Raw genomic sequence first — 25,591 nt, 5'->3', positions numbered from 1 at the left:
ATCCTGAGCATCGGCGTGGCTTCAGCCGACACGTGCTGGTGTTGTACACAGCCACGTGATGTCGCAAGGTTGATGTCTGCGACGTGTGGCCGTGTCGGAGGTGTGGCGCCGGTGAGGGTGTTGCTGCGCAGCTCCGCGTGTGGAGGAGGCGCGGATCCGCGTTGGGTCCGAAACGGGCTTCGTCGCCAGTGTGATGTTAGCTGATGGGCCCCCGCAGCAGCTGGGGAGTGCGGGCGGGCCTGCCCGATGACGTTGCGCGAGGGTGGGCCGCAGCGCAAGAAAGACGCAACTCCATCGTATGGTGCTTAAACCCGGACTGGCGTTATTACGCCAGTTCCGGTGATTCCTTTATTCCTTCCGTGTCACGTGACCCTTTACATCAAGGGCACGTGACACCACACTATTCAAGGGGACACTCTCTGGTTCCCCCTCCACCGCCACTGAAATGGTATGGGCCAGACCCCCTGTATTATCAACTGTCAAACTGCCTCTCACCACTCGGCCTCTTGTCCACTGTCACATTTTTACTATCCATTACCTTCAGTGGCACATACCTTACTCGTTAGTCTACTGGAGTTGTCAATTTCTTTTTTTTTTTAAAGTTTTTTTTTGGTAATGTCATGTTTTTTGATAACCCATATCTGTGGCTCAATATTTTTTTGTCTTTAAGCTTTTAAACTCAGGGATTCGAGCAGACACCAGGCAGAAACTTAAATAGGAGTTCCCTACACAGCTTAGCCCGTCGATTCCTGAGATGTGCCTGTCATGCCAACAACGTGCGCAGCGGGAATTGTAAATACGTCATGAATTCCCATCAATGCAGAACTACAAAATGTACATGAGGGGTACTGACCCCTCAGTTAGCTGATTCTTGTGGAGCAGTGGCACAATTACTGATTGTAATATTTCATACACTCCGAAACGTTGTATGTGCAGCTCCCAACACGAGTGAGTCGTGAGACGTATGTCTCACCTGCCTCTAACCCACGCGGCCTTGATGTTTTCCCTGATGGAATGGAGCCAGGATATTGGCTCAAATTGTAGATCCCTGTCTGGGAGTGGGCCTAGATCTGCGTCCTGAGAAATATGTTTAGTTATATTATGCAAAGTCATGTAAGGTTATGTTATGTTACTGGGATTTATATAATGCGCAACTGCCATTCGTTTGGTCCCCAGGCATTTTGGCAGATCTGAAAGAGAGGCGGACAGGTTATGCTAGTGGAAGGAGAGGGAGAACGCTAGATAGCTTTCCTTCTGTGTGTGCTGATGTGTGTCGGCTGGAGGCACCCGAGCTGTGTCAGCGGGTGTTTCTAGAGGTTACTTAACTGGCATTTGTTTCCAGAGGGGCGCCTTATGTCCTGGACGTGCTGGGATGGTGTGGTATGTAGTGTTGTGTTGTTTGAAGTCTGAGGGGGGATCTTTAGATTTCTGTGGGCGAGTGACATAGTTGGCCTATGTGTTGTGCGTTGGAGTGTAGAGGTTGAACATGTTCATGTGAGAGTTAACGGAGGCCCTGGTGTGGGTCCATCGGGATCCTCTCAGTCTCGGCGCAGGTGCTCTCTTGGGACTGCATGTTACGCTCACCTGATTCCCACGGGGGCATCGATCTGGACTGGCCTGGTGCCACGTAGAGCCGAGATGACTGACTGGACAGACCCACTTAACTTTGTTTGTCGGCTCGTATGAATATCTTTCTGCAAAGGAGAAAGGGGATTAACCTCCCGTAATTTGAGCGTTAACCCACCTTCCACTCCCGTTGTCTGCCCACTGACCACTCCTGATGTTCCCTCTTAATCTCACCTGATGGTTTGGAAAGATGAGCTCTCCATCCTGCATCGAGCGCAGGGGCGCGTAGACGACCAGTTACTTCACTGGCGTGTGTCAGGTTTCGTGGGATTTGGATGAATGAGGTGGAATGAGGATATGATTAACATAAAGTATGGTTTGGGCCTTAACTTTCTGTGCAGAGTGTGGAGAGCTTCCCAAGTCAAAATGGAGAATTCCAAAAGGATCAGTGATTGGCCAGAAGTAAAAGAAAGGCATTGTTGGAACATTCTAAACCGCCTTTCATTGTCAGAAGCCCAGCTGGAAGGTCTTATGTTTGAAGCTCTTAAGTTTTAGAAAACCTTGGTTAGGCCCTTGTGCCTAATATTAGTTATTTGGACCAGGAAAGTGTTGGAGATTTAAAAAGAAACTTAGAAAACGTTCCGGTGAAAGAAAGAAGCAAGCTAAGTGATTTCATTATTTTTTATGGAATTTTATGATTATCAAGCAGGAGTTAAATATCAAAACTATTAATTAACTTGTTCCTGTTTTTCTTAGTTTTTGTTTATATAGTAGTTCTTTTTGTTCTTTCAAGAATTTATTTTTGCACTTCTAGAACTGTATTTAAATTAATTGAACTGCGTCACATTATTTTTTGCATCTGGCAAGTTGGAGTGTGGAGGTCTGTTATTCATTTTAGCGTCGTGTGTTTTTTCGGCCGTATAAAAGTTTATTGAGTACTGTACCTTTTGTCGGTAACAGTGCTTTTCTTAGCGTCGGACTAGCGTTAGAAATCTTACACTGTCTGCGCAAGTGACAGTGTGGTAGCCACGCGACTCCGAGGCGTTATGTTTAATTTACTAACATTCTAACCTGGCGCGTGATCTTCACTGGGCTGCCTCTTCAAGGATTAGTCTCCGGAACTGAGGAATTTCTCCTTTCATGTTTGAGCAATTCATATTAAGAAGAGTGGAAAACTATTCCTTTACGCATGCGCCCAAGCCAGTTTCATTTTTTAACTCAATTCCTTGTTCATGTGCACTTCCATTTTAGGAGTAAACAATATCTTCACGCATGCGCATATTCTGGTAAAAGGAACGCTTCTTTTACGAGCGATCTTCTTTGCAAGCAAAAGATCCAATTAATGAACACTTTTACACATTCAGAAAACAAACAATTTTAAATTGAATAGTTAGAGTGTCATTCTTGGAATTTGTGTTGAAGCTAGACACCAATACAAACTACATGTATAATATTTCCAGCGGGTTGTTTGGGTAAAAGACAGTTGAACTGCTTGAAGACAAACTCATTAAACTGAGAGAGATTAGCAGTTTTTTGCAAAACCGAATTGAAGAAATCAGTAAGAGCATCTAAGACTCTATTTTTATGTTTTCTTCAGTAGAATTCATACACGTCCTCTACGTTATTCACAGAGGATAATCAGGTATGGTGGCGTGTTTATTTACTTAAATTTATAAAGAGAAGTTAGAGCCAAGGAATTCAAAGGTTAGTGAATTTGTTGTTATTTTCACCAACAGGTTGGCAGATAAAGAAGCTGAGCAAAACCTGAAGTTTATTATTTTGTCCCATTTTCCCCCTTTCCCTTGGGGGTGCTCTCAACTGAACTGTTTGATACCAGTTAAGAGGTTAGCATCCAAAGGGGACTGCGGGGGTTCAGCAGCTTCCGGGGACAACATCAGATTTGAGAAAGCCTGACAGCGTGGAGGAATTGGTGAGTTCCAGTATTGACTCTAGAATCCAATAGTTTGTAAGAGTTCAAATGTCTGATCTTCACTCTTTCCGATTCCTTGTAGGTTGCCAGTTTAACCACCACGAAGAGTCCAAATGGCAGTTGGTGAGAGTCAGGTAAGTCTATAGTGGTTTTCCCCTTAGGGGCCGGGGTACGGCGATGATGCAGAGTTAACTGCGCCGACCCGAGATGAGGTGACTACCCCCCTGTGGTAAATCAGGTAAGTCTTTGGGGGGTAGCTTGTAATGTCCAGTGGTTTCCCCTTAGGGGCCGGGGTGTGGCGGTGATGCAGAGTTAACTGCGCCGACCCGAGATGAGGTGAGTACCCCCCTGTGGTAATCCGGTAAGTCTTTGGGGGTAGCTTGTATTGCCCTTTTGCATTCCTTGCTCACCTGGCTTTTCTTGTCCCCTTAGATATCGGAGAGCGGTCTGGAAGTGCAGAGTTCGCGATGGAGTGAGGAAAAGCTGCACTGGATGGTGAGTTCTGCGCGGCGCTGCGAGGTGCGTGGCGGCGCGCGTGCGATGACTTCTTCTTCCAGATCGACGGCGCGATGGATCAAGAATTCAGGTAAGGTTTCAAGTTTAAATCTCTTCTCCTTCTTTCTTTTCGTTTCCAGGTGGTCCAGGACTGAAGCGGGCGTGGCTGAAGACTGGAAGCTGCTGAAGGCACGGTGAGCGTTACGCTGCTGAAAGCAGAATAACGCGAAGCACGTGCGGCTGTCCCGGCGTGGTTTAAATAGCCTTGGAAGAAGTCCCAGGTAAGTATTCTTCCACAGCCCCCACCTGAGTAGAAAGTAGTCCCTCAGGTAAAATAGTCCCTCCTAAGCCCCATTTGGCTTATGGCTTTGTGCAGCATGGTCTGCACCAGGTAAGTATGCAGCATGGTCTGCATTAGGTAGGTTTTCTGTAATGAGCCTGGCGCCCATGGCGCCAGGACTGACTTTATCCTTATGAGCCTGGCGCCATAGGCGCTAGGACTGCACCCAAACAGCCCCTAACTGGGGTTTTTGGGCATGCTCCAAATGGCATGATGCCTGCTTCCGGGGTTGCTGGGCCTGGTCTGGCTTCTCAGGGGCAGGCATCATGACACTGCACCTGTAGGGAGCAGAGGCGTAGCCAGGATTGTCTAACAAGTGGGGCCTGAAGCTAATGTAAGTGGGCCCAACGCAGTGACATTAACATCTGTAAATGCCGAGTGCACAGTTACAGGTATTGGGTGGGCCTTGCCCACTCAGACCCTACCCTGTCTACGCCTCTGGTAGAGAGACGTTCTAGTTCATTCTGCTGTGGGCACTGATTCTGGCAATGGTTGTAGCGCGGTGGCAGGTTCTGGATCAGAGTGGGAACACAGTAAGGAATGCAGAAAGAGAGCATGGGATCCTGCTGACATGTATGACAAGTAGTTAGCTATAAATGCGTATTGCCAAGGAGGGGGTTGGGGTGGGCTCAGAGCTTGCTGCTTATTGCAGGTGACCTATCCTGCTCTCACGTTGAAATGGGATGTCAATGGTAAAATACGCCTCTTCTTGTGGACCAGTTTTGTATGTCGGGGTTGCTGTTTTAATCAAGCACACCTTATTTCTTAATTGGAGTTTTTATGGCAGGATCATGCTTAAATCAATAGCACTTCTTCCACATACACTTTTCATCTGTTTGAGGCTTTATTTTAGTGGTTTCCTTTCTTTTGGGCTCTAACTTGCAAATACTGGAATTAACCCAAAATGGCGCGAATGTAACCGAAATATATGTAATTATCTCAAACCTATCAAGCATTCACGTTGCTCTTTTCTGAGAAGGGATTCATTGCCTGTATGCATTGCAGGAAGTATGGTTTCAGGGGAGGAATGTTGCATTCAAGATGCTACGTTATTAATTTCAGGAATATCACCTGCTCATTGCAAAGGATCCTACCCAGGTGGATAACTCAAATCCGCAAAATAAAAGGTTGCTGGGTGGAAGGTGGTTCTGAATTAATCATAACCACTTGCATTGCTCTGGTAACCCTGCAGACAATCGTTTTCAGCCTTTTATGCTACTTCAGAAGGCGAAAGACCACACACATATTAGTCTTGGTCCCACCCCAAAAAGGGCAGTCAAGCCTAAAGTGCTGGCCCGTATCTTTTCTGCACAAGTCCACGAACAAACCGATGCAGGATTCAACGTTTTTTAGATTCGACAGTGAAGTGTACCTTGGGTCACTAGGCATAGCAGGTTGACTGCCGGAAAGTTTTGAATGAATCATAAGCTCTGGCATGGCTCCAGGCAAACTTCCAAGCCGTTTTGTTTTCAGCCTGCCATGCCATTGAAGAAGGAGAAAGACCACATGAAGATCTAACTTGGTCCCATCCAATGGACCAGGTCACATCTCGCTGCAGGACACCACCCCAGACGTGTTTCAGCCTTATTGGGCATCATCAGTGATGTGTAGCTTGGGTCTCTAGGCATAGCAGGCTTGGGACCCACGCCTGGGCATACCCGTCGCACCTGAGGTGGCATTTCCAAAACTGAACGCTTATGGCTGGAAGGTCCTCTTGCAAGCTAATAAATACAAATTTAAAGTCAACTAAGACATTAAAAGTGGGGCCTTCTCACTACTTGGCAACTGGGCTTGAATACTTAATTGAATCGTTTAATAATTAGCATTTTGAAGCCTAAACCATGGTTAAATCTCATCTGTCTGTTGTTATGGCATTTATAGACTACGCCGCCAATTCCGATCGAGTGGGTTTGCAGAAGGCTATGGGCTAAACTGCGGGTGGGTATGTGGGGGCTAAATGAAGGTCTGCTGAAGTTAATAATTCTTCCCCACGCGAATACTGCCCCAAAATAATTATATTAAATAAAGAAGGATGTTTTTCAAATGAAATTAGAACAAACAGAGATTTAAAACAAGGGTGTATTCTAGCCCCCTGTCTTTTTAAGTTATGCATGGCAGACTTGGGTGACATGCTGAAAGAAGCTCTAAATTACTCTCTAAAGATTGGAAATACCCATATAAACTGGTTAGTGATAGTGACCTATAGAGAGAACATGACTCTTTTAGAAGTTACCGAATGGGTCTGCAGTGCAGTTTGAACGCCAATTGGGAATACATACAAAATATGTTCTTGAAATAATTATCAACACGACTAAGGTAATGAGTTTCTTGATGGCAGGAAAAGGGTTACTTTCCATTGGTATCTGGGTGAGAAAATATTGGGGGAGTCACTACAGTTCTATACTTTGACTCATGTTTTGTAACTACAAAATCAGAAAAATGTGTTAATGAAAAATGATAAAAAGGCTGCAGGGACCATGGCAGTGTTAAGAGGTTTTGATTGAAAACATGAAGGTTCATCCTTAATCTCACCCATCAAGGCCTATAAACAAGACTTTATATGAATGATGCAATGTGGTATTGAAACCTGGCTCAATATACAGGGCAGGACAAAAACTGATATGTTTGGGATATTTCTTCTCTGTGAAAGATAGTGAGCTAAAGACTCTGGGTAAGTCTCTCGTAACCAGGACTAATGTCTGGCAGAGGGACTCCCAGGACCCCCTTGTTAATTTGCATTTTTAAGTAACTTTGGGTCTCACCCTAAGTTACTAGGGGAATCCAGACGTGGACCCCTTGCTCACTATTCTTAGAGAGGCACAGATCCACCCTACTGATGAGGTCCAACCAGACCGAAACACGTGTCTGGGGTTTCTGTTGGTACTCTTGTTCAGAGGAGAATTGCCTAGCATTTCGGTGCTGGACTGCCCCAGGGCAGGACAAAAACTGATATGTTTGGGATATGTCTTCTCTGTGAAAGATAGTGAGCTAAAGTCTCTGGGTAAGTCTCTCGTAACCAGGACTAATGTCTGGCAGAGGGACTCCCAGGACCCCCTTGTTAATTTTCAATACACATGAAAACATGGATGTTCCTCCTTAATCCTGCTGGTCAAGGCCAGCAGTCAAAAGTTATATTAATTATGCTATGTGGTACTGAAACGTGGCTCGAAACGTGCCAAATAGGATTCACCCAAGTGGAAGGAGCCTCTCGGAGACACACCTACTGCCATTTGTATCAAAGGCCTTATAAGGGCAGAACTGGGTTTAATCAAATGGTCCGTCACTGTTTTTGCGAACATTGGACCCCTTCCCATATTTGTTAATTGTATGCAGGTGGTGTGGTCTATTTCTGTTCTGTACATTTTGTTTTACATTTTTTGCAAGACATTCATGGAGGCAGTTAACCCAGACTATCATCCCATTTATATCTTGAGGGTCTTCCTTTGTCTCTACATTTCTGTCCTGTGTTTTATAGTCATCGTTTCTATGCTTGTACCATCTCATTCTTGGGTGTAAAGCGCTACTGACGCACAATGAAACAAAATGTAAAGGAAAAAGCGGCTTATAAGCAGGATTGCACTATCAATTACAACCAGTTCGTGGAGCGGAGATTTTCACAAGAATATCTAAATATGGTTCCTTTGTAGAATGAGCTACATGCCTATAGGGAGCGGTCATATGGTTCCTTTGTGGAATGAGCTACATGCCTATAGGGAGCGGTCATATGGTTCCTTTGTGGAATGAGCTACATGCCTATAGGGAGCGGTCATATGGTTCCTTTGTAGAATGAGCTACATGCCTATAGGGAGCGGTCATATGGTTCCTTTGTAGAATGAGCTACATGCCTATAGGGAGCGGTCATATGGTTCCTTTGTAGAATGAGCTACATGCCTATAGGGAGCGGTCATATGGTTCCTTTGTAGAATGAGCTACATGCCTATAGGGAGCGGTCATATGGTTCCTTTGTAGAATGAGCTACATGCCTATAGGGAGCGGTCATATGGTTCCTTTGTAGAATGAGCTACATGCCTATAGGGAGCGGTCATATGGTTCCTTTGTAGAATGAGCTACATGCCTATAGGGAGCGGTCATATGGTTCCTTTGTAGAATGAGCTACATGCCTATAGGGAGCGGTCATATGGTTCCTTTGTAGAATGAGCTACATGCCTATAGGGAGCGGTCATATGGTTCCTTTGTAGAATGAGCTACATGCCTATAGGGAGCGGTCATATGGTTCCTTTGTAGAATGAGCTACATGCCTATAGGGAGCGGTCATATGGTTCCTTTGTAGAATGAGCTACATGCCTATAGGGAGCGGTCATATGGTTCCTTTGTAGAATGAGCTACATGCCTATAGGGAGCGGTCATATGGTTCCTTTGTAGAATGAGCTACATGCCTATAGGGAGCGGTCATATGGTTCCTTTGTAGAATGAGCTACATGCCTATAGGGAGCGGTCATATGGTTCCTTTGTAGAATGAGCTACATGCCTATAGGGAGCGGTCGTATGGTTCCTTTGTAGAATGAGCTACATGCCTATAGGGAGCGGTCGTATGGTTCCTTTGTAGAATGAGCTACATGCCTATAGGGAGCGGTCGTATGGTTCCTTTGTAGAATGAGCTACATGCCTATAGGGTGCGGTCGTATGGTTCCTTTGTAGAATGAGCTACATGCCTATAGGGAGCGGTCGTATGGTTCCTTTGTAGAATGAGCTACATGCCTATAGGGAGCGGTCGTATGGTTCCTTTGTAGAATGAGCTACATGCCTATAGGGAGCGGTCGTATGGTTCCTTTGTAGAATGAGCTACATGCCTATAGGGAGCGGTCGTATGGTTCCTTTGTAGAATGAGCTACATGCCTATAGGGAGCGGTCGTATGGTTCCTTTGTAGAATGAGCTACATGCCTATAGGGAGCGGTCGTATGGTTCCTTTGTAGAATGAGCTACATGCCTATAGGGAGCGGTCGTATGGTTCCTTTGTAGAATGAGCTACATGCCTATAGGGAGCGGTCGTATGGTTCCTTTGTAGAATGAGCTACATGCCTATAGGGAGCGGTCGTATGGTTCCTTTGTAGAATGAGCTACATGCCTATAGGGAGCGGTCGTATGGTTCCTTTGTAGAATGAGCTACATGCCTATAGGGAGCGGTCGTATGGTTCCTTTGTAGAATGAGCTACATGCCTATAGGGAGCGGTCGTATGGTTCCTTTGTAGAATGAGCTACATGCCTATAGGGAGCGGTCGTATGGTTCCTTTGTAGAATGAGCTACATGCCTATAGGGAGCGGTCGTATGGTTCCTTTGTAGAATGAGCTACATGCCTATAGGGAGCGGTCGTATGGTTCCTTTGTAGAATGAGCTACATGCCTATAGGGAGCGGTCGTATGGTTCCTTTGTAGAATGAGCTACATGCCTATAGGGAGCGGTCGTATGGTTCCTTTGTAGAATGAGCTACATGCCTATAGGGAGCGGTCGTATGGTTCCTTTGTAGAATGAGCTACATGCCTATAGGGAGCGGTCATATGGTTCCTTTGTAGAATGAGCTACATGCCTATAGGGAGCGGTCATATGGTTCCTTTGTAGAATGAGCTACATGCCTATAGGGAGCGGTCATATGGTTCCTTTGTAGAATGAGCTACATGCCTATAGGGAGCGGTCATATGGTTCCTTTGTAGAATGAGCTACATGCCTATAGGGAGCGGTCATATGGTTCCTTTGTAGAATGAGCTACATGCCTATAGGGAGCGGTCATATGGTTCCTTTGTAGAATGAGCTACATGCCTATAGGGAGCGGTCATATGGTTCCTTTGTAGAATGAGCTACATGCCTATAGGGAGCGGTCATATGGTTCCTTTGTAGAATGAGCTACATGCCTATAGGGAGCGGTCATATGGTTCCTTTGTAGAATGAGCTACATGCCTATAGGGAGCGGTCATATGGTTCCTTTGTAGAATGAGCTACATGCCTATAGGGAGCGGTCATATGGTTCCTTTGTAGAATGAGCTACATGCCTATAGGGAGCGGTCATATGGTTCCTTTGTAGAATGAGCTACATGCCTATAGGGAGCGGTCATATGGTTCCTTTGTAGAATGAGCTACATGCCTATAGGGAGCGGTCATATGGTTCCTTTGTAGAATGAGCTACATGCCTATAGGGAGCGGTCATATGGTTCCTTTGTAGAATGAGCTACATGCCTATAGGGAGCGGTCATATGGTTCCTTTGTAGAATGAGCTACATGCCTATAGGGAGCGGTCATATGGTTCCTTTGTAGAATGAGCTACATGCCTATAGGGAGCGGTCATATGGTTCCTTTGTAGAATGAGCTACATGCCTATAGGGAGCGGTCATATGGTTCCTTTGTAGAATGAGCTACATGCCTATAGGGAGCGGTCATATGGTTCCTTTGTAGAATGAGCTACATGCCTATAGGGAGCGGTCATATGGTTCCTTTGTAGAATGAGCTACATGCCTATAGGGAGCGGTCATATGGTTCCTTTGTAGAATGAGCTACATGCCTATAGGGAGCGGTCATATGGTTCCTTTGTAGAATGAGCTACATGCCTATAGGGAGCGGTCATATGGTTCCTTTGTAGAATGAGCTACATGCCTATAGGGAGCGGTCATATGGTTCCTTTGTAGAATGAGCTACATGCCTATAGGGAGCGGTCATATGGTTCCTTTGTAGAATGAGCTACATGCCTATAGGGAGCGGTCATATGGTTCCTTTGTAGAATGAGCTACATGCCTATAGGGAGCGGTCATATGGTTCCTTTGTAGAATGAGCTACATGCCTATAGGGAGCGGTCATATGGTTCCTTTGTAGAATGAGCTACATGCCTATAGGGAGCGGTCATATGGTTCCTTTGTAGAATGAGCTACATGCCTATAGGGAGCGGTCATATGGTTCCTTTGTAGAATGAGCTACATGCCTATAGGGAGCGGTCATATGGTTCCTTTGTAGAATGAGCTACATGCCTATAGGGAGCGGTCATATGGTTCCTTTGTAGAATGAGCTACATGCCTATAGGGAGCGGTCATATGGTTCCTTTGTAGAATGAGCTACATGCCTATAGGGAGCGGTCATATGGTTCCTTTGTAGAATGAGCTACATGCCTATAGGGAGCGGTCATATGGTTCCTTTGTAGAATGAGCTACATGCCTATAGGGAGCGGTCATATGGTTCCTTTGTAGAATGAGCTACATGCCTATAGGGAGCGGTCATATGGTTCCTTTGTAGAATGAGCTACATGCCTATAGGGAGCGGTCATATGGTTCCTTTGTAGAATGAGCTACATGCCTATAGGGAGCGGTCATATGGTTCCTTTGTAGAATGAGCTACATGCCTATAGGGAGCGGTCATATGGTTCCTTTGTAGAATGAGCTACATGCCTATAGGGAGCGGTCATATGGTTCCTTTGTAGAATGAGCTACATGCCTATAGGGAGCGGTCATATGGTTCCTTTGTAGAATGAGCTACATGCCTATAGGGAGCGGTCATATGGTTCCTTTGTAGAATGAGCTACATGCCTATAGGGAGCGGTCATATGGTTCCTTTGTAGAATGAGCTACATGCCTATAGGGAGCGGTCATATGGTTCCTTTGTAGAATGAGCTACATGCCTATAGGGAGCGGTCATATGGTTCCTTTGTAGAATGAGCTACATGCCTATAGGGAGCGGTCATATGGTTCCTTTGTAGAATGAGCTACATGCCTATAGGGAGCGGTCATATGGTTCCTTTGTAGAATGAGCTACATGCCTATAGGGAGCGGTCATATGGTTCCTTTGTAGAATGAGCTACATGCCTATAGGGAGCGGTCATATGGTTCCTTTGTAGAATGAGCTACATGCCTATAGGGAGCGGTCATATGGTTCCTTTGTAGAATGAGCTACATGCCTATAGGGAGCGGTCATATGGTTCCTTTGTAGAATGAGCTACATGCCTATAGGGAGCGGTCATATGGTTCCTTTGTAGAATGAGCTACATGCCTATAGGGAGCGGTCATATGGTTCCTTTGTAGAATGAGCTACATGCCTATAGGGAGCGGTCATATGGTTCCTTTGTAGAATGAGCTACATGCCTATAGGGAGCGGTCATATGGTTCCTTTGTAGAATGAGCTACATGCCTATAGGGAGCGGTCATATGGTTCCTTTGTAGAATGAGCTACATGCCTATAGGGAGCGGTCATATGGTTCCTTTGTAGAATGAGCTACATGCCTATAGGGAGCGGTCATATGGTTCCTTTGTAGAATGAGCTACATGCCTATAGGGAGCGGTCATATGGTTCCTTTGTAGAATGAGCTACATGCCTATAGGGAGCGGTCATATGGTTCCTTTGTAGAATGAGCTACATGCCTATAGGGAGCGGTCATATGGTTCCTTTGTAGAATGAGCTACATGCCTATAGGGAGCGGTCATATGGTTCCTTTGTAGAATGAGCTACATGCCTATAGGGAGCGGTCATATGGTTCCTTTGTAGAATGAGCTACATGCCTATAGGGAGCGGTCATATGGTTCCTTTGTAGAATGAGCTACATGCCTATAGGGAGCGGTCATATGGTTCCTTTGTAGAATGAGCTACATGCCTATAGGGAGCGGTCATATGGTTCCTTTGTAGAATGAGCTACATGCCTATAGGGAGCGGTCATATGGTTCCTTTGTAGAATGAGCTACATGCCTATAGGGAGCGGTCATATGGTTCCTTTGTAGAATGAGCTACATGCCTATAGGGAGCGGTCATATGGTTCCTTTGTAGAATGAGCTACATGCCTATAGGGAGCGGTCATATGGTTCCTTTGTAGAATGAGCTACATGCCTATAGGGAGCGGTCATATGGTTCCTTTGTAGAATGAGCTACATGCCTATAGGGAGCGGTCATATGGTTCCTTTGTAGAATGAGCTACATGCCTATAGGGAGCGGTCATATGGTTCCTTTGTAGAATGAGCTACATGCCTATAGGGAGCGGTCATATGGTTCCTTTGTAGAATGAGCTACATGCCTATAGGGAGCGGTCATATGGTTCCTTTGTAGAATGAGCTACATGCCTATAGGGAGCGGTCATATGGTTCCTTTGTAGAATGAGCTACATGCCTATAGGGAGCGGTCATATGGTTCCTTTGTAGAATGAGCTACATGCCTATAGGGAGCGGCCTCAGAGTAGAACTATTAGACAGTGCTTTATAAGATTTAGATTGAATTGCTTGGAGACTCTGGAGATACAAGAAGTGTGGAAAAAATAAGGTTACATGTGATTTTAACGAATAGAAAATAACGATTTATATTTACATCTAAATATTTATAACGAAAAAACGACCAATTTGTTTTATTTGGGGGTCCCCCCAAACCCCTAATGTCCCTTCATTTATAATCCAACCCTATCTCCACCCATTTTAACCCCTTACCCACCCCCATATATATATTTTAAAAAACAGTATTTTTTTCGTTATAAATGTTTAGATATTAATGTTATTCGTTATTTTCTATTCATTTAAATCACTGCCTACCAAAAATAAGAGCTTGGATAGCATAGGGTATTTAGGTTAGGTAAAAACAACAAAGTCATACAAACATGGAAGCGCTTACTAATTAAGGGAAAGGAAGCAGGTCTATGAGGTGTGATCGTTCTGAGCATTTCATGAGAAACCTGGAACAATCTCTAACGAATAGGTCTGAACTCGGTCAAAGGATAGGGCTACAGATTTCCTTGATAGTAGCTGTGCTAAGTGTTTGGGCTGCCATTTGCAAGCTTCTTCTTTTAAACACTGGTGATTTAAGTAAATACTCGAAAGTCATAGTGAGGCAATAAGCCGCAAGCAGGGGGGCATTGCCACTTCAGGTTATGCCCCGGGGCCCATAGTTACAGGCCTGAGCGAAGCAAGCAATGACCTTGCTCCCTGGCAGGAAAAATGGCAGCCTCCACCCCTGCGGAGGCTCGGAGCGGAGGGATTACCGTCAGGTAACGCCCCCGTTCTGAGCCTCCTCATTGGCTGGCCAACCCCCCACCCCCGCTGGGTACTAATTTATAGTATGGATATTTGGAATTTAATGGATTTTTCTTCTAATGAAATAAATAAAAAATATGAAAATACAATTTGGCGACTGAACGTTGGACCACTGACACATGGGATATGAACCTAAGGGATATAAGGGTTGGGCATACTCACCTGCGGTACAAGCATTGTGCAGATCTTGGCAAACAGGACATGACCACTAAGGGCAAAAATGATGTAGTTTCTAAATGTGGTAAACCACATCATCCATTCAAAGTCAGCTACATCCTGTGGGGGAGAAAAGACAGGCGTTAAATAGACGAAACCAGAGGAGACACATATACCTACATTTTCAAAATTCAGTAAAGCACACAATTTGTCTCACAACCTAAACTACACCTCCACCTCTGTCAAACCTTACTGGGTGATCACACAACTCTCTCAAAGATCTGAGGAAAGGCTGGTAGAATGGTCAAAGGAGCGCTAAATATGTCAGACCGTTGGAGCTTGTCATGGGTTTGCACTTGCAACAGAAAATGCAAAATGCCGAATGCCATTAAAAAGGCGCACCCCAATGTTTTGCTCCAAAACTATTCATTTTCATTACCCTGACGAACAAGGCAATGTCAATTCCTGTTATTTTGAAAAAAATATAATTTGTTTTTTAAATTACATGAAATATCACAATTCTATAGGGCTAGCTTGTAACTAACATATATGCCTTTCGATATGTTTGCAAACAGAGATTTTAATGCATCTTATCAATCAATCAATCTAGAAGGCCAATATAAGCTATGAAAATTATCGAAAAAATATTTAACAAATCCTATGAACCATTAAAACTGATCATATTAATGAACACGTTCATTAGCTGAGGCTCTGCTGTGCAATGTCTAAATAGGATACAGAACAGTAAATTCGACGTTTACAATATACTATGTAATCAATGTCAGTTTCTGATATCTGATACCCACTGCACCAGTGTCCCCCAGAGGGGACGGTTCCACAAGTACATCAGCAATTCCGTAAGTTTAATGATTACCTATCCCTATATTAATCAATCATAAATGTCACACAATATACTGTTTTGGGTCACAATATTTACTTTTTCTGACAGCACCATTTAGAAATCTTTGTCACTGTACTCTACATGCCTCTCCACTAGGAGTGGAGCACAGTCCTAGCAACCAGAATCAGTTTAAGAGAGTACCAATGGGACATGGACAGCTAGACGAGGGAGGACTGGCTTTGAAAGAATAACACCAAAGCTGTAATTATGGTGACAGGGAGAAGAGAGTGCCTATGGGACATGTACAGCTAGACGAGGGAGGACTGGCTTTGAAAGAATAACACCAAAGCTGTAATTATGGTGACAGGGAGAAGAGAGTGCCTATGGGACATGTACAGCTAGACGAGGGAGGACTGGCTTTGAAAGAATAACACCAAAGCTGTAATTATGGTGACAGGGAGAAGAGAGTGCCTATGGGACATGGACTTCTAGACGAGGGAGGGCTGGCTTTGAAAGAATAGGACCAAAGCTGTGATTATGGTGACAGGGAGAAGAGAGTGCCTATGGGACATGGACAGCTAGACGAGGGAGGACTGGCTTTGAAAGAATAACACCAAAGCTGTAATTATGGTGACAGGGAGAAGAGAGTGCCTATGGGACATGGACAGCTAGACGAGGGAGGACTGGCTTTGAAAGAATAACACCAAAGCTGTAATTATGGTGACAGGGAGAAGAGAGTGCCTATGGGACATGTACAGCTAGACGAGGGAGGACTGGCTTTGAAAGAATTACACCAAAGCTGTAATTATGGTGACAGGGAGAAGAGAGTGCCTATGGGACATGTACAGCTAGACGAGGGAGGACTGGCTTTGAAAGAATAACACCAAAGCTGTAATTATGGTGACAGGGAGAAGAGAGTGCCTATGGGACATGTACAGCTAGACGAGGGAGGACTGGCTTTGAAAGAATAACACCAAAGCTGTAATTATGGTGACAGGGAGAAGAGAGTGCCTATGGGACATGGACTTCTAGACGAGGGAGGGCTGGCTTTGAAAGAATAGGACCAAAGCTGTGATTATGGTGACAGGGAGAAGAGAGTGCCTATGGGACATGTACAGCTAGACGAGGGAGGGCTGGCTTTGAAAGAATGGCACCAAAGCTGTGATTATGGCGACAGGGAGAAGAGAGTGCCTATGGGACATGTACAGCTAGACGAGGGAGGGCTGGCTTTGAAAGAATGGCACCAAAGCTGTGATTATGGCGACAGGGAGAAGAGAGTGCCTATGGGACATGGACAGCTAGACGAGGGAGGGCTGGCTTTGAAAGAATGGCACCAAAGCTGTGATTATGGCGACAGGGAGAAGAGAGTGCCTATGGGACATGTACAGCTAGATGAGGGAGGGCTGGCTTTGAAAGAATAACACCAAAGCTGTAATTATGGTGACAGGGAGAAGAGAGTGCCTATGGGACATGTACAGCTAGACGAGGGAGGACTGGCTTTGAAAGAATAGGACCAAAGCTGTGATTATGGTGACAGGGAGAAGAGAGTGCCTATGGGACATGGACAGCTTGATGAGGGAGGACTGGCTTTGAAAGAATGGCACCAAAGCTGTGATTATGGCGACAGGGAGAAGAGAGTGCCAATGGGACATGTACAGCTAGATAAGGGAGGACTGGCTTTGAAAGAATGGCACCAAAGCTGTGATTATGGTGACAGGGAGCAGAATCAGGGACAGCTTACTCCCCAGTGAGACATAAAAACTAGGGAGGACCCTGGCACATATGAGAAAAGTGAAAAACCTTAGCGTATGGCTTAGCTCCGACCTCTCCTTTATATGACGGTTTCGGTTTGCACATCTTGAAGAGCAACAACTTCCAGCTCATTATTGCCAGAATGGCCATTCAGTTGTTAAAGGTGGCCAACCGGCTGGCCTTATATAGCGCTTTTATAAAAACGTTCCTGGTGCACCACGAAAAGAGATTTGGAATCTACAGAGGATCTAGAATCAGGCCGCCAGGTTATATGTCTGAACCAGAGTACAAGGCATCACACTGGCTGCGAAAGGAATCCACTGGCTTCCACAGTGGAGCAGATGGACACATTCACAACTCTGTGTGTAGTAAACAAAGTCTTTGGTGTCAACAATGGTAGCTACTTCAAGAAAATAGGCTAGAAAAATAGCATGAGGTATGAAAGGAAGCGCCCCCAATTTCAGCACGATCCTCCCCGCAATGAGAGACAATAAGGGACTCTCCCGTAGTGGGAATAAGACCAAGACAGAGTGCGGGTGAGCGTAAGTGGGAGTTTATCCAAAGAATAGGGCATGCAAAGAACTCTGCAACCTCCGAGAGCGCTCTGTCTGACAATAGCAAAGACAGGCGTATTTCTAATACAAAAAACGTCATCAGAACCTACACACTATAGGGGGCACAAGTTAATTGGGATTGGGTGGCGTCGACTAACTATAGGTGTTGCTGCAGCGTGGTTGGTCTTGGCGTGAGGACGTCACTGGTCAGCCTCGTGGGTTGGGTTGGGCCTGGCAGGCCAGCTTGAGGTCATCCGAGCGGTGTTGGTATGCTGGGGCAGCCTGTGACAAAGATGAATACCTTTCCTGACTCGTTTGCCCTAGGCCATGCACACTGCAGTTATTCAAGAAACGACATCTAAGTTCATCAATAAATCGCTCAGCAGTTTGTCTTATAAAATAAACGCAACACATGAGGAATGCACCTTGTGAGAGGTCCGGTGGTTGTCGGCTGGGGTGAGATTTACCTGTGTCCTATTGACCGGTATTTTAGGTCGAGGGGCTGGGCTCTGGGGCCTGAGCCGAATGATACACGTCTGTCTGCCGCGTTAGAAGTTATTACATAAATGGGTCTCTGTGTCTTGTCCCAGTGATGGGGGTCGTCTTTGCACGGGGTCATGATTCTTGGGGTGGTCTGGGGGGTGAGGGGGTTGTGGAATTTACGAGAGGGTGCTGGTAGATCAGTGGATTCAAACGTGGGTTTATTACCGTGCTGTAAATAACACAGGTGGCGGGCTGTGGCCTTGGGTGCGGTACCGGGGCCTCTGACTCTCTGAAGCGGCTCCAGCTTGGTTGGGGGAGGTGAGGGAGCGCGGCACAGGCCTTAGCTTCTTTATCTGGCAGGCTTGGTAGGGTGGGAGGGAGAATGGCCTTGCATATATTCACAAAGGTTTTTTCCTCGTGCGTTGCTAACTTTTGAATGCAGAACTTTTATAATGTTCCGCCTTATTTTGATGTTATTTAAACACACATATATATTTCAATTTCGTTACACATTTCTTTAATACAGTCGGTCCGAGTACCTTTTCATTACCTAACATTATATTTACTACATGGTGTGATTATTTTATGTACATTAGACGTTACACGAGGTAGTTCTAGGTTATGACCTACAGAAATTGATGCTCGCTGCTTTAGGTGATTAAGAAAACATATATGAGTTCAGGTTTCTACATAAAATTGTAAGAACACTTATACAGATAAAGGCTATACATTTGGTCGACATCTTTCTCTGTGGTTATAGCAGCACTAGTCCAGACCTGGGGTGGTATCATGTAACGTTACATCTTTATGGTTTATTCACAGTTTACAGGATCTGTTTAAACCGAGGTAGTTCGTTAATACCAATACTTGAATTATTTTCTACTTTCTTCAGATAGTGATGCTTCAGCTTTTTTTTCCCGTCACCCCGGCCTCGCGGACCAGGTCATGCGGGGTGCAATATTACATTGTGAACGATAAAATGTTACAGTGTTAGCATCTCGGGTTAGCTCATACCCGACTTTCTCATGGGAACGCGCTCGCAGCGGATCTACCAGGGCTATTGCGGTGGCAGAGATGCATGAAAGGCCCTCCAAAGGTGGGGGCCTCGTTACAGTGTGCTGAACTCACGCCATGTTTGCTAGATAAGATGGCTTCTAGGCCTAACTGAATTTTGGTATATGCAGGGAACGGATACGTGTGGGCAATGTCGTCGGCGGGTGACCCCTCCTCCACCTGGGCCCGGGTGGCATGAGGGGACGGCCACCGAGTCATGGTCCTCACCTGGGGAGAAGGCTGCAGGTGAGGAGGGCCTCGCGGCCAGTCCTCCCCTACATTTCCCCCCTTTCGTTACTAAAGTAACGAATTCTTTAGCTCTTCTAATCTTCTACATTCTTGCTCCTCTATCACTGCGTCATCCCATGCAGGTGTTCCTTTTCTAGGCATCCAGGCTCTGCATACCCCCCTCAAGCTCTCACCTCTTCTAGCATACTCATCTGGTGTACATGTTAAATATATACAGTCACCAGTTTCTTCCAAGTCTACCCAGACCTCCTCATACCATTCCAGTTCCACGTCTCGGGGTTCTTTGATAGTGGTGTGCCATAGTTTATCTACTATGTACTTATCACGGCACATAGGCACTAACTGGTATCTGGGAGTGTTATCTGTTCCTGTCTGTACATGTACTTCTTGTGTCGCCTTAATTGTACCACCAGAGTTGCCCATTGTCACCATCATCATTGCACCGTTAGGGACTGCGTTAGCACAACATCGGAGGCCCACCTGGCACAGGCAGAACACCACGAGGAGGACCACCACAACTGGTATCAAGAACTTCATCGCCATTCCAAGCCATGAGGGAACCCAGGAGAAGATATTGTCGAACCATGAGCTATCTTTAGCCCCACCTTCCAGCTTCATCTTCTCTCCCAGGTTATGTACTGCTTCAATGACGTGGGACAGGGACCCATTTTCTGCGTCTTCAGAAGGTACGAACGTGCAGCACGCACTTCCTATTTTTCGGCAAACACCTCCATCGATCGCTGTTAGCAGGTCCAGAACATACCTGTTCTGCATGGTCATTAGTCGCAGAGCTCGTAGTTCCACCTTTATTATGTTGAACCCTTCTTCAGTGTCATTGGCCAGCTGAATCAGTTCCCACCGTGTGATCTGGAGCCATTTTGCATTTGCTCTTGCTTGGACACTTGAAACTAGTGAGGCAAAAAATGTTTCCACGGAGCTGAACAGGCGATACCTGTCTGGGATCTGTGCCAATAAATCGGATGATGCTTGTGATATGTAGTTTGATGCTCGCTTGTTCCGTGATAGCTCCTCTTCTTTCCCTCCGGAGGACAGGACATAGAGGTGCGCTTCTGCAGTGGGAGACGTCACATCCTTGTTCACGTTTCCTTGCGTCCTTTTATTTTCGTCGACGTGACTTTCTGGAATTACCATTAGGGCCGAATGCAAAGTGGCCATTGAGCAGCTGCCACTCCATGCCTGGGGAAGGTGCAAGTAAGCCTGATTCCCGCATACCCAGTATGTGTCCATTAGTGCTGCTGTTCCTTTTTTCATGTCTGGGATGGTGAGAGTTTTGTTACAGTTTTTATTCGTTCCCATTGCCACTTTTCCTTCTCCCTTGAAACATAGTTCGTTTTGTATTTCACTTTTTAGCTTGAAGGGTTTCTCCATCGCTGTTACCCATGTTAGTTTAGAGATGTGTTCTTTCCATATTGGTAAGCACGTTTTTTCCATCCACCGCAGCTTGTCTGGTTGGACACCTCTCAGTGCTTCCGCTTTGCACAGTACTTCTTCATCTTTCCATTTGTTTTCGGAAAACAGCGTCCCTTGTATTGCAAAGAAAGGTTCTTTAAGACAGACCACTCCAGACGCTTTTGAATAGCACGTTTTGTTGTCCTGTATCATTTTGAAAGAGACATCGTGTGCTTGGAAGGTGTTCTTTATTCTACACAGTGTGAGATGAAGGAGACATTGGGCATCCACAATGGGCAATTCTCTTGGCAACAACACTTTGGGTGTACCTGATGCATGGGGGATGAGCGAACAGACATAGCAGCTTTCATTGGTTGTCTGTTTAGCTGTTGTACTCATATCTGCATACCATTTATTTGCTTGGTGGGGGTGTCGTGGGTCTTCCATCTTGTCTAATCCTAACCCATAATACTCATCATACCCCCTCCTGCTTGTCTCTCTTCTTCGCCTACTTCTCTCCCTCCTCCTATACCTTTTAGTTTCGATAGGTGAAAGAATAGGCCCCCCTTTCTCATTCCCACCCCCCTTTTCCAATTCCTCATATAGGAACTTGTGTTCTGTCATCGTAATTACTTTTCCATTTTCCTCAATAAACAACAAATCGCTGTTTTGTATCGGGGCGGGAAGGGTAGTGGGGCTGTTATATATTTCAGGTAGGGACATTGTGTCATTTTCCATATCTTTATCTCTTGGTTGTGACGGGGCAGCAGTGGGTGGTGCAGTATAGTAACCCCATACAAAGTGTGATCCATCCCAGACCAAAAAATCACCTTCTTTAATATTCATACTTGTAATTGAATTCGTGCCAGGGGCAAGGGTGGTGTTACTCCCCCCTCCCCCCTCGTTCATCTCGGTAGAGATGAACGCTATGACCCAATATGTCACCAGGCAAAATATTGAGATGAAGAACACAATAACACACATTGATAAACCACATTCGTATGAATATGTCAATCTATCTACTAACATTTCTCTAAATCTAACAAATCTATTAGTTGCAGGCTGCCCATTCGATGCCATAGTAAATCCTGTTTGAAACATAAAAGTGCATTAAGTACAAGCATGTAAACATTTATAACGTTGTGACATTTTTTCGACAAAGTATGGGAGTGGGTGAGGGAGGGGGTGTGTCCACAGACAAGGTAACTTTACAATCATTACTATCCGTACATTATTTCATATATAAAGAGGAAAGTCGAGAGAAGAAAAAAAAAAACTTCTCCAAAACCAAAAAAAAAACCACAAAAACCTTCAAAAGTTGTAAAAAATTATATATATATATATATACATATTTATTTCAGTACACTTGTCGTGCGCCAGTCACGTTCAATGTTCATCACTTAATGCACACAAAATTCCCATCATTCATTCTGCACAACTTCATTGTCCGCAGTTGCCTGTGCCTCGTCCTGCACCTCACCTTCCACGGTGCTATAGGCTCTGCGTACGTCTGTCAAATGCACCCAGTATCGTAGGCCCTTCACCTTTACTGCTGTGGGTGTGCAAAACACTACCTCATAAGGGCCATGGAAACGTGGCGCATTCCACCTTCGCACAAAACTTCTGACATATATAAGGTCACCAGGCATTAGTTGTAATGGTTTTTCAGGCAGTGTCTCTGTTTCTGTTGTGTTCCCCTCCTCTCTTGTAGAGGGGGGGGCTAGTTGCTTCGCAATTACGCGCGCTGCCCGTGTCAGTTTTTTCAAGTACTCTGTGAACTCCTCTCCCAATATCGCTGCACTTCTGTGTGCATCAGAACGTTCACGGAGAGGCGAATGCACTGTGTTCATTCTCCTTCCCGTGACGATCTCATGCGGGGACAAATGGTGGTCTTTACTTGGCTGATTTCGTAACTCAAACAGGGCCAAAGGCAGGCAGTACATCCAGGTCTTTTTAAGGGAAAAACACAGTTTTGACAATCTGCTTTTTAACAGACCGTTCATCTTTTCCACTACGCCATTACTTTGAGGATGATAAATCGAACATAATTTGTGCTTTATTCCCAATAGCGTAGTCACTTCCTTGAATAGTTCATTAACAAAATGCGTGCCGTTGTCTGAGCGAATAACTTCGCAAATCCCCCAGCGCGGGAATACTTCCCGCACTAGGAACTTCGCGGCGCCCTTCGCATCAGGGCGCGCACAGGGGCCTGCCTCCACCCACCTCGAAAATGGACATACAACCACAATCATGTAGCGAGCCCCGTTACATCTTTCTCCCATGTCTACATAATCAATGTGGAGCTCTCTGAATGGGCCATTTGGTTTTGGTATCGTTCCTCTCAGTGTGCGCAATGTCATACCTGAGTTGTAAATCTGACATGTCGTGCATTCTAAAGCCAGCCTTGTGATGTGTTCATGGAGGCAAGGTGCAAACCAATCTTCTTGTATGTCCGCCATTATGTGTTGCTTTGCGTTATGTGCGGGAAAGTGTAGTTGTTGAAATGCTATTTCTAACAATGTAACTGGCATTACCGCTTTTCCTGAACTTTTTTGTCGCCACAATAAATCAGTCGGCGATTTGCTGCATCCCCTCTTAGTCCACAGCAATTTTTCTTCTGCACTAGCTCCCTCTTGCAGCTCTATTATTTCCTGTGTGGGCATCATGTTGTATCCTGTGGGGACCTCTTGGCTTGCTGTGTGGTGCAACATGTACTCTCCTACTTCACCTTTCTGTAAATACGAAGCTTCTTTGGCAGCGGCGTCTGCTGCCGCGTTCCCCAAAGATATAAAATCTGTATTTGTGGTGTGGGCTTGGCATTTTACGATGGCCACTGCCGTGGGGTCTTGCAGGGCCTCAATCAGTTCTTTCAATAATTCTGCATGCTGAACCGGTGTTCCATCTGCTCGTCGAAACCCTCTCCGCCCCCACCGTGCCAACCCGCCGTGTACTGTTGTTGTCATGTATGCTGAGTCGGTATATATTGTCACTGCGCACCCCTTGGCGGCATGCAATGCTTCTATTAGCGCTATTAGTTCTGCTGCTTGGGCTGAATAGTGTGATGGGAGGCGGTGTTGCACTAGTGTCTCGTATTCATCTTCCTCTAATCGTACAACTGCCATACCCACATGTTTCTCTCCTGTCTCCATGTCTATTGATGCTGACCCGTCCACGAAATACACCTCTCCCTCGTTCAGACCATTCTCAAAAATCACTTGATCCTGACCTTCGTCACCTGTGTATGTAGCGCAGTTGTGGTTCTGCATGTCCTCTACGGTGCACGCCTCTGTGATGAATGTGGCCGGGTTCACTGTTTTACATCTTACTATGTGGATGTTTGCGCTGGACAGTGTTATTTCATATGCTGTGGCGCGTTGTGTCGTCAATGTGCTCTTTGATCGCTCTAATATTGCAAAGAGTGAGTGTTCCACAAACAGTGTCACAGGACAGCCCATCACTATCGTGGCACTTTTCTCAATCGCGAACGCGGCTGCAGCTAGGGATTGCTCGCACGCGAAATGTCCTTGCATTACTGCGTCTAGGGTGCCACTATAGTAAGTCAGTGGTTTGTGCCCTAACGATGTCTTTTGTGTCAGTACTGCTGTCATCAGTGTTCCTTTGCAGTGTGAAAATAAGAAGAATTCGCGCCCATAATCTGGATTTGCCAGTACTGGAGCGCTTGATATCAGCTCTTTTAGTGAGTTAAATGCTGTGTTCATCTCTTCTGTCCATTCTATGTGTTTGTTTTCCTGCTGTGCCTCTTTTAGTGCCTGTAACAAGGGCCTTGTGTATGCTGCATAATCCAATATCCATGCTCGGCAATAGTTGCACATACCCAGAAATTTCTGCATCTCTTTTACTGTTTTGGGCTCCCCAACTGCTCTAATCGCCTGTGCCCTGTCTGGTATGATCCGCTTGCCATCCTTTGATATCAGCTGTCCCAAGTATAGGACCTCTGTCAAACAGTATTGTAACTTCCCCTTGTCCACCTTGTACCCTTTATTGGCCAATAATGTCAGGAGTGTTATTGAGTCCTTTCTACACTCTTCCTCAGTTTGTGCACAAATCAATAAATCATCAACGTACTGAATCACTGTGCTTTCTACAGACAAATTCCCCAGATCTTCATGTAGTACCCTGTTGAATATGCTTGGGCTCTCGCAATATCCTTGTGGTAGTCTGCAGTGTTCGAACCTCCTCCCCCCTAGTGTAAACGCTGTTAAGTACCTGCTCTCTTCTGCTAAGGGAATCGAGAAAAATGCATTTTTTAAGTCAATAACTGTGAAGTGGGATGCCGTTTTCGGAATGTTGCACAGTATTGTCGCCGGGTTCGGGACTAAAGGGAACTCCTTCTGAATCACGTCATTGAGTGGGCGTAAATCTTGTATCATCCTCCATGAACCTCCCTTCGCCTTTTTAATCGGGTAAATGCATGTGTTGCATGGGGAGTTTGAGGGCACTATTATTCCTTGTGCTAGCAGTGCATCTAGTGTCTCTCTGATCCCTTCTTCTGCTTCGCGTGACAATGGATATTGTTTTACCCGGGGTAGAATTGCTCCCGGTTTCAGTTTTATTACCACAGGCTGAACCCCATGTAATAACCCCACATCATGGGGGCCATTTGTCCATATGTTAGTGGGTACTAACCTCATGTCGTCATCAAAAAATGCATGTGGTGCTCCTACTACTGCCATTAATTCAACTTGAGTTTTTCTGGCTGTAACTACAATGTCGCACGGCATTGCTAGTTCCATCACTATTT

General features: G+C 45.5%; 1 protein-coding gene across 1 annotated transcript in view; it reads right to left on the bottom strand.

Annotated features, from left to right (window-relative positions):
- Positions 1–25,591, bottom strand: part of HHATL (hedgehog acyltransferase like) — a 360,457-nt gene that overhangs the window by 106,107 nt on the left and 228,759 nt on the right. Inside the window, exon 4 of the mRNA XM_069647763.1 lies at positions 14,494–14,607. Within this exon, the coding sequence (XP_069503864.1) occupies positions 14,494–14,607 (114 nt within the window). The remainder of the gene's footprint in view (positions 1–14,493; positions 14,608–25,591) is intronic.

This window comes from Ambystoma mexicanum, chromosome 2q, assembly GCF_040938575.1.
Source record: "Ambystoma mexicanum isolate Mex_15411 chromosome 2q, UKY_AmexF1_1, whole genome shotgun sequence".
NCBI classification, from domain to species: Eukaryota; Metazoa; Chordata; class Amphibia; order Caudata; family Ambystomatidae; genus Ambystoma; species Ambystoma mexicanum.
Note: the sequence above shows the minus strand (reverse complement) of the source record. Positions and strands in the feature narration are given on the sequence as shown.